This window comes from Filicampus tigris, chromosome 5, assembly GCF_054856515.1.
Source record: "Filicampus tigris isolate MCC_2025a chromosome 5, RoL_Ftig_1.0, whole genome shotgun sequence".
In the NCBI taxonomy this organism is placed as follows: Eukaryota; Metazoa; Chordata; class Actinopteri; order Syngnathiformes; family Syngnathidae; genus Filicampus; species Filicampus tigris.
In genome coordinates this window covers 15073254-15087319 of record NC_141221.1, presented here as the reverse complement: position 1 = coordinate 15087319, position 14066 = coordinate 15073254, and the positions used below count along the sequence as shown (strand labels likewise).

The 14066-nt window shown below is 41.9% G+C and overlaps 1 protein-coding gene across 2 annotated transcripts in view; it reads right to left on the bottom strand.

Annotated features, from left to right (window-relative positions):
- Positions 1-31: 31 nt before the first annotated feature.
- LOC147147427 (septin-2) overlaps positions 32-14066 on the bottom strand; it is a 29144-nt gene continuing 15109 nt past the window's right edge. For both annotated transcript variants that reach the window (XM_086032088.1, XM_086032089.1), the window contains exons 8-12: positions 3755-3856; positions 2722-2867; positions 2522-2605; positions 2382-2439; positions 32-1265 (exon numbers count right to left, since the gene is read on the bottom strand). In XM_086032088.1, the coding sequence (XP_085888214.1) occupies positions 1200-1265; positions 2382-2439; positions 2522-2605; positions 2722-2867; positions 3755-3856 (456 nt within the window). In that variant the 3' untranslated portion in view covers positions 32-1199. The remainder of the gene's footprint in view (positions 1266-2381; positions 2440-2521; positions 2606-2721; positions 2868-3754; positions 3857-14066) is intronic.

The window sequence follows — 14066 nt, the reverse complement described above, 5'->3', positions numbered from 1 at the left end:
AATGAAAACAGTAATAACCAGGGAGTAGAAATATTTTCTAAAAACAATCTTTTATTGCAGTGGAAGTAAACTGGATCAGTCGTGGTTAACGAGTGTACGTTTGCATGGTAGTATAAAAGTCGTGTGAATAGCACATCAGTGATGACATTCTATACAAGAGTCCACAAAACAATATTTTTGACATGAAAATACCAAACTGACTACTGCTCAGGTTCTGCAAAAACTGGCCATGAACAAAAGTCCATCGAGTGGTGCCTTGACTTCAACAGTTGAATGTGTTCCGTGACAACACTTTTGTACCGTACTGTTATATGCTGTCTTCATGTGTTGTTGCTGTTTGTGCTAAAATACAAATTGTTTAAAGGTTTATAACAACCATGATATCAATGCTAGTTTTATTAATCTGTCTATGGCATTTCCCATTATATGTTAGCGTTATGCTAGTGGATTTTTGGGAAAGTTATGTGGTTTGATTAAATATACGTGTAATTCACTTGTTTAGTTTTACTTTGAATGGCATTAAAGAAATCAAACCAAGCACTTGGCATATTTTTTTAAGAATTGCTGAATATCTGCTCCTTGTTGTGAAGTTCACTGCCACCATTTCGCATTCATAACTTATTCAAGACAAAAAAATATTCCAATTGATGGCTTGTACCTTGAAAAACTCGCAAACGCTTAAGTCAAGGTATCACCGTATTGTAAATATGCTTTTGCGAAACATGAGCTTTTGATTAGACACTGACGTCATACGCCTTATAAATACAATAGTGGCAACTCGGCACTTAAACACCATCTGTGAGTGTAGTATGATGACTATTCTAATAGCCTTTGAAACTTTCAAAAGGACAAAATATTAGGCAGAAAAATACGGTGTGTGTGACTTAAACAGAAGCAAACAGTTCATAATAGTCCCACAATGGACTATTAAGACTAAACAGAAAACCTTTTGGTAAACATGAGTGTGACAGTACTGTATCATCTGGCAGCCTGACAGATCATAGTGTATACAGTATCAACCAACTAATTTTAATTCACTGTAGAGAGACTACATAAAGACACATATAAAAAAGAAATAAAACTAAAATGTCATACAATGATAGCAAATGTGAAGGAAACATGGAGGTGCAGAAAACTGGGAGACACTTTTGCAGGTTGTATAGGGTGACAGCATGGCGTTTGTGTGCGTGTGCGCGTTTTCACTCGTCTGACTTCATCTTCATCTGCGCCTGCATCTGAGCGATCATCTCTTGCATGCGTCTCAGCTAAGGGAAAGTCAAAGAACAATATAAAAGGATAATGATGACCGGCAGAGGGAATGAAAATATCATTTGGACAAAATACTGCAGAAAGCGTCCAGTTAAATCGCCTGGGCTATCTGCCGCCATCTTGTGAGGAGAAAGGAGAATTACACACGTAGAATTTTTTTGCAGTGGAATTTTTACATTTTTTTTAACTGGTAAAAAACATTAAGTAGTGAAAATGGTTAATTCATGTCGGTTTTATATTTTTAGTATTTTTCATTCTATCCATTATTATTGACAACTTTTCTGGGTTTGCGTATGTGACGTTCACAAGGCCAACCTGATGGAAAAATGTCAACGTCAATTTCATTCGACAGATGAGGGTGGGAGAATGACAAAATGGCTGCACCCTGTAATGAATGAAAATGGGTGGATTAATCTGCTTTAATTCCTATTCCACCAGCGCAGTATTATTCAGAATACCGTGTTAAAACGAGTGGCGGCACGTAGAATATATTATTGAAAAGAGCATTTTCGAGTTGACACCTTCCACCTTTAACTTATTCACTGACAGACATTTTCAGACGCTCTTTTACCCTAAGGTTTGAAAAAAAATAAAAATAAATATATACATATATATATATACATATATATAATTATGGCAAATCAAAGGTACTTTTAGGTAAGTGCTTCACTCAAAATGCAAAATGACTGTTGTTGTTGTTATCCTTTCGTATTGCATGTATTTACGGTTTAGATTGTTCTATGATACATCTCAACAACCAAAAAACCCTCTTGGAGTACCACAAACTATACAAAATAACGTTGTATTTCAAGAGGGCCATTGTCTGAGCTTTTTTTCCCCTCTTTCTTTCTCTCTCCATATGGAGGTCATTCCCACCATAAAAGTGGGCCAAGGCATCCGGAAAGGAAGTGAGGTCATATACTGGCCGACGTATATAATATTGTTTACAACCAGCTCTGACTGCAGCCCCCTGCTCAAGATTGTAACACAAACAGGATCATTAGGAAGTTGCCCGCTGCCAAATGATGTGCACGCTGCATGGGCCAAACGCGAAAACAATACACACACAACTCATTTGGCTACTGCATGTGGGTGTGTGTGTGTGTGTGTACCTCCGCCTCTTTCTGTAGCAGTATCTGGTCTTTATCCATCACATCCTCATCCACAGCTCTACAGGGAACCAAACATTCCGGCATGAAAGGCGAAAGCAAGCAGCTCCTCTGCGGCGTTATCTGGCATAAAAGCATTTTACCTTCCGGCTCTCTTCAGCCTCTCTGAGCGGAAGTTCTCGTAGTGCAGGTCCTGAGTCACCTCCTGCAGGTCTTGCATGTGCGTCCTGCAACGTCCATGCACAGCAAACGTGTGATTAGGTTTTCAGACTCTCGTGTAGTGCTCTGAGGCACATTTCTGAAGTCGCTGGAAGAAGGTTCGGGTCGGATTCTTGGGACTCACACAAGCATGGTGCGCAGTTTGAGGAAGTCGTTGTGCTCAGGGTTCTCCACCTCCACGACTCCCCACGGGTAAAGGCGACCGCGGATTTTCTTGCCCTTCACCTCGATCAGCTGGTTGGAGCCAATCACAGCAAAAGGAATGCTCGCCTGAGTAGAGAAGATACAGGTGCATCTCAATTAAATTAGACCATTTAGGGGAATTTCATTTCGTTTACTAAATGGTTTCCTTGAACTCAATTCACTTCACAACAAGCAGCAGTTTGGCAAAAAAAAAAAAAAAGAGTTTTCAAGCTGTTTATTGTCGTTCCTACTTGCAGTTTACTATCAAACTAAACTAAAATTGAGAATTTCATGTTGTGTACTTAACATTACATTGCATTAGGGACGTCCGCTGGCAAAATGCTAACGGACAATCCAAACCACCATGGATATGCTAACAAATAGCATCAATATGGCAGTGTTAACAGCCCGTTCAAGAGGAAATCAACCCAAACATATTTCTTTTTCAAGAATATGTTCCATGCAGTCCCACTAGTTGAAAAAGGCAATATGATTGGTTAATATGACATATGAGTTAAGCATCAAAATCCACCCATTTTTAGCCATCTCCGGAGGCGGCCATTTTATCACTCCTATCGACTGAAAGTGACATCGCAGTTGCTCAGGGCTCAGGCAATGACCAATCACGGCTCACCTGTTTTCTGAAGCTGAGCTGTGATTGGCCTTTACCTGAGCCCTGAGCAACTGTGTTATCATTTTTAGTCCACAGAAGAGACAAAATAGCCGCCCCTGAGCTTGCTAAAAAGGGGTGCTAACAAAAATCCCAAATTCACTAGCTCTAGCAAGTAGAACATTACATTAAAAAAAAAAGATTCTTAACATCGAAATTAGGTAGGAATTCACCAATGTATTTTACTATGCGTTTAATGACTATGCAATGTATGAGTTTTACTTTTTTGTAAAGGTGTGTGAAAGAAGCTGAAGGTCAACTTTATCACCAGCAGGTGGAGACAGTTACAACGTGGACCACTCACCTTGAGGACTCTGGTCTGCTCCTTGAACTCCTCATCCTCATCCGAGTCGGCATCAGGTAGCTGATAGATTCGAATTCCATGCTCCGCGATCTCGTCCAGAATCTGAAATGCAGGAAAAGGGCGAGCCGGCCGGGGTCATGACCACTTTTGCGAACACTCCCTTCTCCAAGCCTCTGTGATCCCGAGTCAAATCAGACGTTGGAAACCCCAAAAATGTTTAATAAAACTAATACTCCAAGGAGCACCTACACATCCCCACTAAAACAGACGTCTTTGTTTCAAGCACGCTGGCGCTCGTGATGAAAACGCAGCTGCAGTTGAGAGCCATGAACAGAGAAGAAGGAAGCCTCACAGAGCAATAAGTGGGTGGGAGCACGTACGCATGTTGTTGCGGCAACACACTTAATTAAAACCCCCCGCGGAGGACATAAGTGTGGAAACGGAAACGGGGTGGAAGCTGGGAAAAAAAAAAGTCACCTGTGTTGTTTCAAATCGAAAAAGTCAACTTCTCACAGTCCTCCATTCAAAGGCGTATGAACACAAAAGGGCTTTCTTTACCCTGACCATGGGACACATGTCAGTATTTATTATTCCAAACATCAAGGCAGCATTTGTCTTTTGTATTCCCAGGAGCGTACTGTATTGTGATGTAACGGAGCCAAGAAACGTCAAGCCTTGTTTTCCTGACTTTTGGGGCCACTTTCATGTTGGGGAGAGTATAAAGGGACAGCGGTGAGTCAGCTCCGATCCCGGGAAGTGACAGCAGCTTTTCCTACGGAGAGCAGCTCCTGTTTGCACACTTGTTATGGCTAAAGCGTGTTTTCTCAGTGAGGCATATGTGCAGAGTGTGCGTGTGTGTATGTGGGGGAGGGCGGGTCCGGTATTGTTGTGCTGCAGATGTAAAAACAAACATGCTTTGGAGAGCGTGACACAAGACCAGGGCTTCTTCTCAACGCCTCCGACGTGGAAGGCGCACCGACGCGACTTTGGTTCACGCGGCGACTGGACGGTTTTGGGAAAGTTTGCACTCAGTGAGAAAATAAACATGCTTCACACAATGGCAGGAAACAAAGAAACAAACAACAAACCTACAGTACAGTAGTTCTATGACGAGACATTTTAGACATACGGTCTAAAAATTCGCAGAACAATTTAATACTAATTGCTTTTGTCTTAAAGAAAAGCAAAACAGAAATACGCAACAGATGGGGAAAGCTTATCTTTACATTTAAAATATTCAGGTGGTCCTCGGTTGCATTTGTAAAGCGGCAACATTATCCAAAATTTCTACTCCAGAACACCCCGTCGTCTATTACTCATCTAAGTTGCTGCAGTAGTAACGTCATGATTAACAATAGCAAATATTTGTATGATGAATCACTTCCAGTCCATAAATATAAAACAAAAGTATGGCAGTAATCATGTGTGTCTCTTTCACTTTCTATTCTGTGCTGTTCGTAACTTCGAATCCTTGTATGTCGCTACAATCATGAATCAAGGACCCCCGGTCATCAAATAGATGGCCTTCACTGGTCAACAGCAAATTTTAATCAGCGATGGCTTTATGTGTCCATGACTGTACTTTTGACACCGATTTTAAAAAATGTCTTTATTCAAGTTTTTGGGATCTTTTCATTTTTTTTTCCTTTAACTTTGACATGCGCAACACAGACTTTATACCATGCGTTGTTATTTATAGTTATGAGGTTTCAGAACAAAATTCCATCTGTTGCTGAACCTAACCCCCAATTCCTAAATATTGCTAAATATATTACTATATTACACATTAGATTGTTAATTATGAAAACTCTAATGTGACAGAGAAATAACAAGGGCAGATTTGGAATCAGAGCTAAAAAAACCAAAAACATCTAGAAAAGTTTACTTGCATTTCGGATTTAAAAAAAAATAGTAACAATTTGTTGACCATTGTAATCATCAATCACTAGTCAATGTGTATGCCAACACCATCACACCATTTTTCTAGTTGACAATGGGCACCTATGAAGATTTTCCCACTTCCTCTGAAAAAAACCAGGGTTTGACACATGGTATGTTTTGGAGCAGTTGCTTTCCTCCTTCCTTTTCTAGTCCCCATCATGATACAAGAGGACATTGGTTTCATCGGCTCAAGGAATCAGATTCCAGACTACTAGAAGCCTTTTTTATTTGTCATTTTTTTATGTTTTCTGTCTTTCCTAAACGTCAATAGAATTGCAATACATTTTTCTTGCTTGTTTATTCAAAAGTTTCACACACAAAACTCTCGTCCTCTTTAATTTCGATTTCAGTGGCAGCTTATCTAGACAGCATTTGGGCGTGAGGTAACTGTGCCAAATAGTGAAATCCATTAATCCATTATTACAGTACTTCAAGTAAATAACACAGACACCCAGTGATAACAATCATAGATCAAATTCCATGTTCAGATTTTTTTTTTCCAATGAATTCATCTGATTTCCTCTTCCTAAAAAATGTTGATACAAATATGTCATAAAAGGAATAACCACTACTCAGTTTGACACAGCTCTTCTCACTATTGGTGCACCCCTCCTCCCCAGTCCTTCACCATTTTATGACATCACATTTTTAAACACGTAATTTGACTTTGAAAATTACTAACTGACCCAAACACAAATACTAACCTCTACCATACAAGGAGTCCACCCTCTGCTGGGGATTTGTGGTACTGCACACCCCACGCCTTTCCAAGTGGAGGACGTCTTTTGACCACAACTTTTAACCCAATGGCCTAGCCCAAGACACTCAGTACCAACGTCAACTCCCCAATTTTCATCGGCAATGAACATGCTTGACAAGCTTTCGTGGATCTACAACCCTCTGTTCACCCAGATTGGACGTCAAATGGCCGTTTCGACCGTTTATGTCAAACAATCCATAGCTCCAACCCGACTGACTGATGGTTTAGAGTTGTATATTTCTGATGTTCAATAAAGTGTTGGAATGTAAGTGTGACGTCATAAGACGACGCATCATTAAACCACAAAGGAAATAGGTAAAAAAAAAAAAAGCAAAAAAAAGAAATTCATCATCGGCGTGTCAATGTAGCCTTTGATGAGAAATTGCTAAAAATGACCAAAATAAACACACACGCAAACGTTAGCTTAGCTTCCAGCTGTTCCTTTGCTCTTAACACTGCAGTACAGTCGACCATCACTGAAAGGATGGACTCTCCCATGGCCGCGTGGATCGCGGACTACACGATGGCCGAGTGGTGCACAATCGCCTATGTGCTTGTTTACGCGATGATACGTGCTCAGCAACTCGTAAGTCATGCCACCTATAATCATGAACAGGTGCCAGAAACCCGGCCTGCCTTCCTCCAAATCCTTGTTGACTCCTGCAGCTTTGCTTAATCCCTCTTGCTTCACCGCACTCTCCTCCTTGTAGTTTTGTATTTTCGTTGGCGCACAAAAGTTGGCAGCAGGAGCCATCTTGATTTTATGACCATCCTGTGCAGCTACAAGACACCCCCACTCACTCGGAGCTGTTATGCTTGGCTATGCGACTCAACTCAGTGTCGTCAGGGCAGCGAACAATGCCCCTCGAGAGTCGACCTCAATATTAATTAGAAAAGGAAGCCCGGGCTTCTGGTTAACACTGTAGCTTAATATGAAGCATTGTTTCTGGAAAAATATCCACGCAGACATTATGAGAGAAATTTCTGGGTGGAGGCTGATATTTTATTTCGATTCCGTTCAATTCCAGTAAGATGAAGTAAAAAAACAAGTTACCTGCGAACTATACATAGAGCTAGAAACAGGGTGGAGTTGCACAAGATGTCAATAGCAAAACCTGCAATCAAAATGGAAACTCATCATTAAAGCGATCAACTATTTAATCCTGCGGACCTGCAGAAAGAATAATATTTGTTTTCCTTCTCGCAAGCCAAGCCACAAAAACACCACAAACACCTTATGGGGGATTACAAAAAAAATATAACAAGGAAAAGAGAGCAACACGGTTGTGCGACTGCAATAAACAGTGACCACACACACAACAATGCATCGTTGCAATCACAGTTGTTGAAGAAGACAAAGCAGAGCCTCCTCTGGCCCAGCCGCCCACTGGGAACAATACTTGGAAGTAGAAACGAGCTCGGGAGCACTCTTAGGAAATCAACAACGCTGAGAGCGAGAGAAAGAAATCCAACCAAAGGAAAAAAAAAAAAAAAAAAGAGCGCACTCGAAGAGGCAGAAGTCCATCAAGCTTCACTAATTACTCCTGTAAATGTACAGAAAAGCTCTCCATCTGCCTCCAAATGCACTTGCCTCTGAGGAATGTGCACCACAAAAGAGGAAAGGAGCAAAAAAATATTGAGAAGAGCGACTAGAGGTAACATTTATGTAACCTCCAAGCTGCCTGCAAGCTTCCGCGGAGCCGCTGAGGGGATAAAAGCTATGCATCACTTTGAGATGAACTTTATTAGCATGTACCATAATGATAAAATCAACTGTTTGGAGCGGATACAGCGCGGTTAGCTAAGGGCAACGGTTGTGTGCCAGATGGAGAGTAATGTGTCAATATGGAGATTCTTGTACTTTGTAAACTACAAACTGAGATAACACTGAAAAAACAAGAGAAAGAATGTTATATTTTTATATGAATCAAATGTCTGATTCATATCAGTGAAGAGGCATTTATTACTGTAAGCTGCGCTGCCCATGAAACATTTCAATAAGATAAGGAAAAGTCTCTGTCCATAAAGTGCTCGGTTTGCTATTTGCATTTTTGGTGCTCTTTCATCAATGCTATATAGATGGCGTCAAATGCCTGAAAGCGAAAGTCAACCCAAACATATTTTTTTCAAGAATATGTTCCCAGCAGGCCCACTAGTTGAAAGACAGCATTTTGATTGATTTTGTGTTTGCGGAATATAGGTTAAGCAGCAAAATGCACTCGTTTTAGCCACCTCTGGGGGAGGCCATTTTGTCTTGTGTCGACTGAAAATGACCAATCGCGGCTGACCTGTTTTCTGAATTTCAGCCGGGATTGGTCGTTGTGAGCAGCTGTGACGTCATTTTCAGTCGACAGAAGACAAAATGATGTTAATGAGTGGATTAACTCTAATTCCACAAACGCAATATTTATCAGAATGCCCTGTTTCAACTCGTGGGCTTGCCTAGAACATATTCTTGAAAAAACATTTTTTGCGTTGACTTCCCCTTAAAGAGGAAAATGACATCACAACTGCTCAGGGCTCAGGTAACGACCAATCACAGCTCACCTGTTTTCTGAAGCTGAGCCATGATTGGTTGTTATCTGAGCCCTGAGCGTTTGTGATGTCATTTTCAGTCGACAGAAGTGACAAAATGGCCGCCCCAGAGATGGCTAAAAACTGGTGGATTAACTCTTATTCCACAAACACAATATTAATCAGAAATCTGTGTTTCAAGTGGACCTGCTGGGAACATATTCTTGAGAAAAATATGTTTGACATGACTACCTCTTTAAAGTATTCATTGGTATGCTAGGCTAGAGCCCATCCACGGCCATAATGAGGGCCATCGCTATAAAAAAAAAAAGATGGATCAAAGGATAACGCTGTTGTTTCTCCCAAAAAGTTCAAAAGTTTCCAAAGTTTGCGTTTTCAGTCACAAGTGATATCTGGATAAAAATTAAAAATTGTGCTGTCGTCAGCCCATGAGATACACAAAAAGTGTTTGTCTGTAACCAGGAAACAATAGTCAAGCTGACTGCTGTCCCCCAGGGAGTCTTTCTGGGCACGAAGGAGCCTCAACAATACCCGATGATGGCCGAGTGGCCGCGTCGCTCACATAATTGGCCGCCACCTCGCTCTCTGATCTCTTATAATCTGGCGTCAAGTCTTGGGAAAAACAGTCGAGGGGAGGCGTGCGACCGCGAGCCATTTTTCTGTCTCCCACCCATCTGAGCTGCACAGGCTCCAATAAAGTGGCACCGTAAGAAACAATACCACTGTGTGCACAGGATTTAAGCTTTTTCACGCACATTCCAGATAGATCCCATCAGTGTCTGAAGGACAGTTCAGACTGGAACAGACCGGAGCAGAACAGCTGGATTTATTCGAATGGAAAGTACAGAGGAAGTCGGCGCAGCCTTGGTAACGTCAAGGTGTCACATGACTTTGTGCTGATCAACGTCCTCGCGCACCTCACTCCCTCCCATTGTCTTGCTGTAGCACTTTTGAGACCACCCATTTTTCCCCTGTGATCAAAGAGCATGGAGAGGAACAATTGAGCTATTCAAGTAATCTTGTGTTTAAAGCGAAAGTCAACCCAAACATACTTTTTTCAAGAATATGTTCACAGCAGGCCCACTAGTTGAAACACGGCATTCTGATTAGTTTTGCGTTTGTGGAATATAAGTTAAGCGGCAAAATGCACTTGTTTTTAGCCATCTCCGGGGGCGGCCATTTTGTCTTCTGTCGACTGAAAATGACATCACAACTGCTCACAACGATCAATCACGGCTGACCTGTTTTCTGAATCTGAGCCGTGACTGGTCGTTGCGAGCAGTTGTGATGTCATTTTCAGTCGACAGAAGACAAAATGGCCGCCCCCAGAGATGGCTAAAAACGAGTGGATTAACACTTATTCCACAAACGCAATATTTATCAGAATGCCCTGTTTCAACTAGTGGGCTTGCATAGAACATATTCTTGAAAAAAAAAAATGTTTGCGTTGACTTTTCTTTAAGGATTATTTGGAAAGGGGGACAGTGCGAGGCTTGACATTTTTCTAGCACACGTCACACTCTGCTGTTGCTCACCAAATTGTAGGCTCTCTGGAGTATAAAGAGAGCCTCTGACCATTCCTCAGGAAGAAGAAAACTGTCGCCCGAGAGCGGATCATTGTGCGTTTAAAGAGCAGCTTGTTTGATGAGGAAAAGTGCATATTTATTGTTTTAAACCAGGGAGATCGGGAGCATGCCCTGGCACAATGACTATGGCAGGGCACAAAAATAAATATATCCGCGTGTTTCAAACAGTGGCAGGAAAGAGAGGCGGTATGGCCTCATACACTTAAGTGAGCTATAAAGATCGACTTTACATTGCTTGTAAATTGCATCTTTTAAGTTATGATCCTACATTGCTACTTGCAAATGTGCATGATCAAAAGATGACACGATTGATTGCTGCTTTCACGTCCGGTGGCTGCGCCTAAACTGCTAATATTTACGTGCGCGGGCGTTCAGCTTCATCGCCTTGGGTATTATTTGTTCAAATGATTCAACAAGTTTGTTGTATTGCCTTGTTTTTGACCTTGCACAACAGATTCCTCCATGTCATGACGAAGATACTTCTCTCGTCAAAATAGTTTCATCTTCGGACGATTACACCAAGTCATGGCTGCTCATCGGCTGCATGTTCAGCCATTGCTACTATTACTTTCTGTTTACTGCTGCTGCTTCTTTCACAATAAATGGCGAATTCAACTTGCAAATCAAAGTTCAAAGGAAAAGCTGGACTCTGATTGTGCATGCTGTTATTTTTATTAATTCAAACTTTAAATATCAATTATTAATACCTATGAATCGATTCAGAATCTTTTTAATACGCCGAACGATGCATCGAAAAAATGATTATCGTTCCCACCCCTAATTAAGCAATAGCAGGCACTGTTCTCAATGCGCCATTGGCGGGAAAGGAGTAGTTCAGAACATTCAGAGATTGTTTTATCCCTTTAAAAACAATACTCTATAAAAAAAACTGACGATTATCCTCCCCCCCTTTCCCCCGAGTAAGACAATTTTGTCAAATGCCTATCTCTACAAAAACAAACTTCTCCCATGACTTAAATGGTCTACAGGTGAAACCTTTGAAAGACACACACAAAAATTGTTCTGTCTTTTCATAAGTGGTTCAACTTTAAATTTCCCCTTCAAAAAAAAAAAAAGGAAAAGTAAAAAATTCCACGTGGTCTTTTCTAGCTCAACAGACCTTGCAACTGTTGAAACAGCTTTAAGGTTCTGTTATTGTACTCGAAGAAAACACAGGCTGGTACGATCATCCGGGACAAAAATGTGTCCCTGCGGGGCCGTAGGATTTGTTCACACAGCAGCGCATGCTCGAGTGCTTTGGGGAGACGACATTGAGGCAGACAATGAGGGGAAAACTGTGACTGCGCCCCGGCCGGGGGTGAAATACAGCAGCTGAGCGGCCAAACGTGAGGGGGGGTTGGGGGGATTGGGGGGCCTACAGCGTGGGAGGGAGAGGGCCGGTGCAATAAGGATGGGGGAGAGACAAAAAAGGTGGCTGAGAGAAGAAAGGAGAAGGGATGAGGACATGGAATAGGAAAAGCCAGGACGGAGGAAACAGAAGGGAGCGGAGAGGAAAAAGCACAACACAATTGTCTTGTGCCAAAATGCTCGTGCAGGAAAAGAAGAGATGATGAGCTCTCTAAACACTTGCCAAACTTTGATTTTGGATAGTAATCTTCACAAAGACAAACACAAAGCCCCCCCCCCCCCCCTCCCAAAAAAAAAAAAAAGCTAAGGGTGCGACCTGTGACAAAAATCCAACACGTTGGATTCTGGTAAACACTGAATGGATGATTCATGAATCTTGACTTATTCCTGAAAAGGTATTAAACACGCAGTAAAGCCTTGCATCAAATCTTGGCTCCAGATTCACTTTTGAACCTTCCGTTAAAAGCGTGATAGATTGTTTCTTCCAAGCGTTTGATGTTCTGACGCTAAAAAAGTCCAAAAATGTGTCCAACTGAATAAGCGGCAAATGCTGAAGCGAACGGGCAAGTCATGAATACAAACACTATGAAATATTTAATAACTGCATAAAGTTTTATAGGGCTGGAAGGAAGCTGACTTCCTGCATGCGCCGTCTATCGAATGCATTTGAATCGGAAAGATTTGTCCTTTACTTCAATTGCAGAGATCACATTGTTAAAAGACCCCGCCAACCCTTGTGAAGATAAGCGGTATAGATAATGGATGGATGGACACTGTTAAAAGATTGCTGTGCATGTGTAGTAAAAAGGTACAACAGAGTTTTGTGTCCCATCTAAACCAGATGTGTAATATCTCAGCTGAGACAAGAACAAAAAGCAGTAAAGCTGATTGAGACCCAAGCTCCACACAGGATATGACTGTAAGGCCCCAGACCGAGAGAGAGGATCAGCCTCTCAAAATACCATTCTCTGGGCAATTTCTTCTCTGAGCAGCAGAGACCCCGCCGCCCCCGCCCCCTCAAAAGAAAATGGCATTACAGCTTTTCGCAGCGTTTCGGGGGTAGAAGAGAGGGCCATTTCAAGAGAGGAAACAAGTAGACTGTGCGAGAAACAATCAATAGTGAGAAAAAAGGAAAACATTTACAAAAGTACATCCCCCCCCCCCCCACACTTTGTTCATAAGTTTGAGCTGCTTGAAGTAACAGGTCGTCTCCTGACGTGGGTCGTGACACATTGCAGGAAATTTATATTGTTCTGTACAAGCTGTTTCCCCTCGCTTTAACAAGAGAAAGTGCATACCAAGGTGGGAGGTCTCATTTACTGAGGGACAAAATGCCCGGCTCCAAAAAAAAACAAAAAAAAAAAATTTAAAAAAACGAACAACCAACAAATAACGTGTGAGAAATTCTGCAGGTTATGCAGCTTTATGGCCGCTGGCACTCGAACCACCAAAGGAAGGACTGTTGCCCGACTCTGTTCAACTGGACATTATGACAGGATGCACACGTGCACCCATAAGAACCACTTCAGCTAATCTGATCCAAGCAACAAAATACTATTTGATCAACTTAAATACATTATTAATAGCATGTTTTTCTTATACACCACAACATCATTTTTTGGAAACAATTTTTCCCATTAGAAATAGAATTACAGTAATCCCCTGCTCCATTGCATGATGAAATACTTTGTTTAAAAAGCATGTTTTAAGAAGAGTAAGACTGTTTAAAGTGTGTGGGAGGGAAATTTAAAATATTTATTCCATTAGCTACCGCTTATCCGAGGTCGGGTCGCGGAGGCAGCGTCAGCAGGGAAGCCCAGACGTCGATCTCCCCAGCCACGTTTTCCAGCTCATCCGGAGGGATGCCAAGACGTTCCCAGGCCAGCCTGGAGACATAGTCTCTCCAGCGTGTCCTGGGTCGTCCCCGGGGCCTCCTACCGGTGAGACATGCCCGGAACACCTCAGCGGGGAGGCGTTCAGGAGGCATCCTAATCAGCTGTGGCCGGAAGGTGGTCGGTGCCTGTCATGGCGGCAATCCCTGAACCCGCTGATATTAAGATATTGTTTAAAAAAATATATGGTCCCTCCATATCAAAAAGCCTCATTAACTCACTCACTTCCA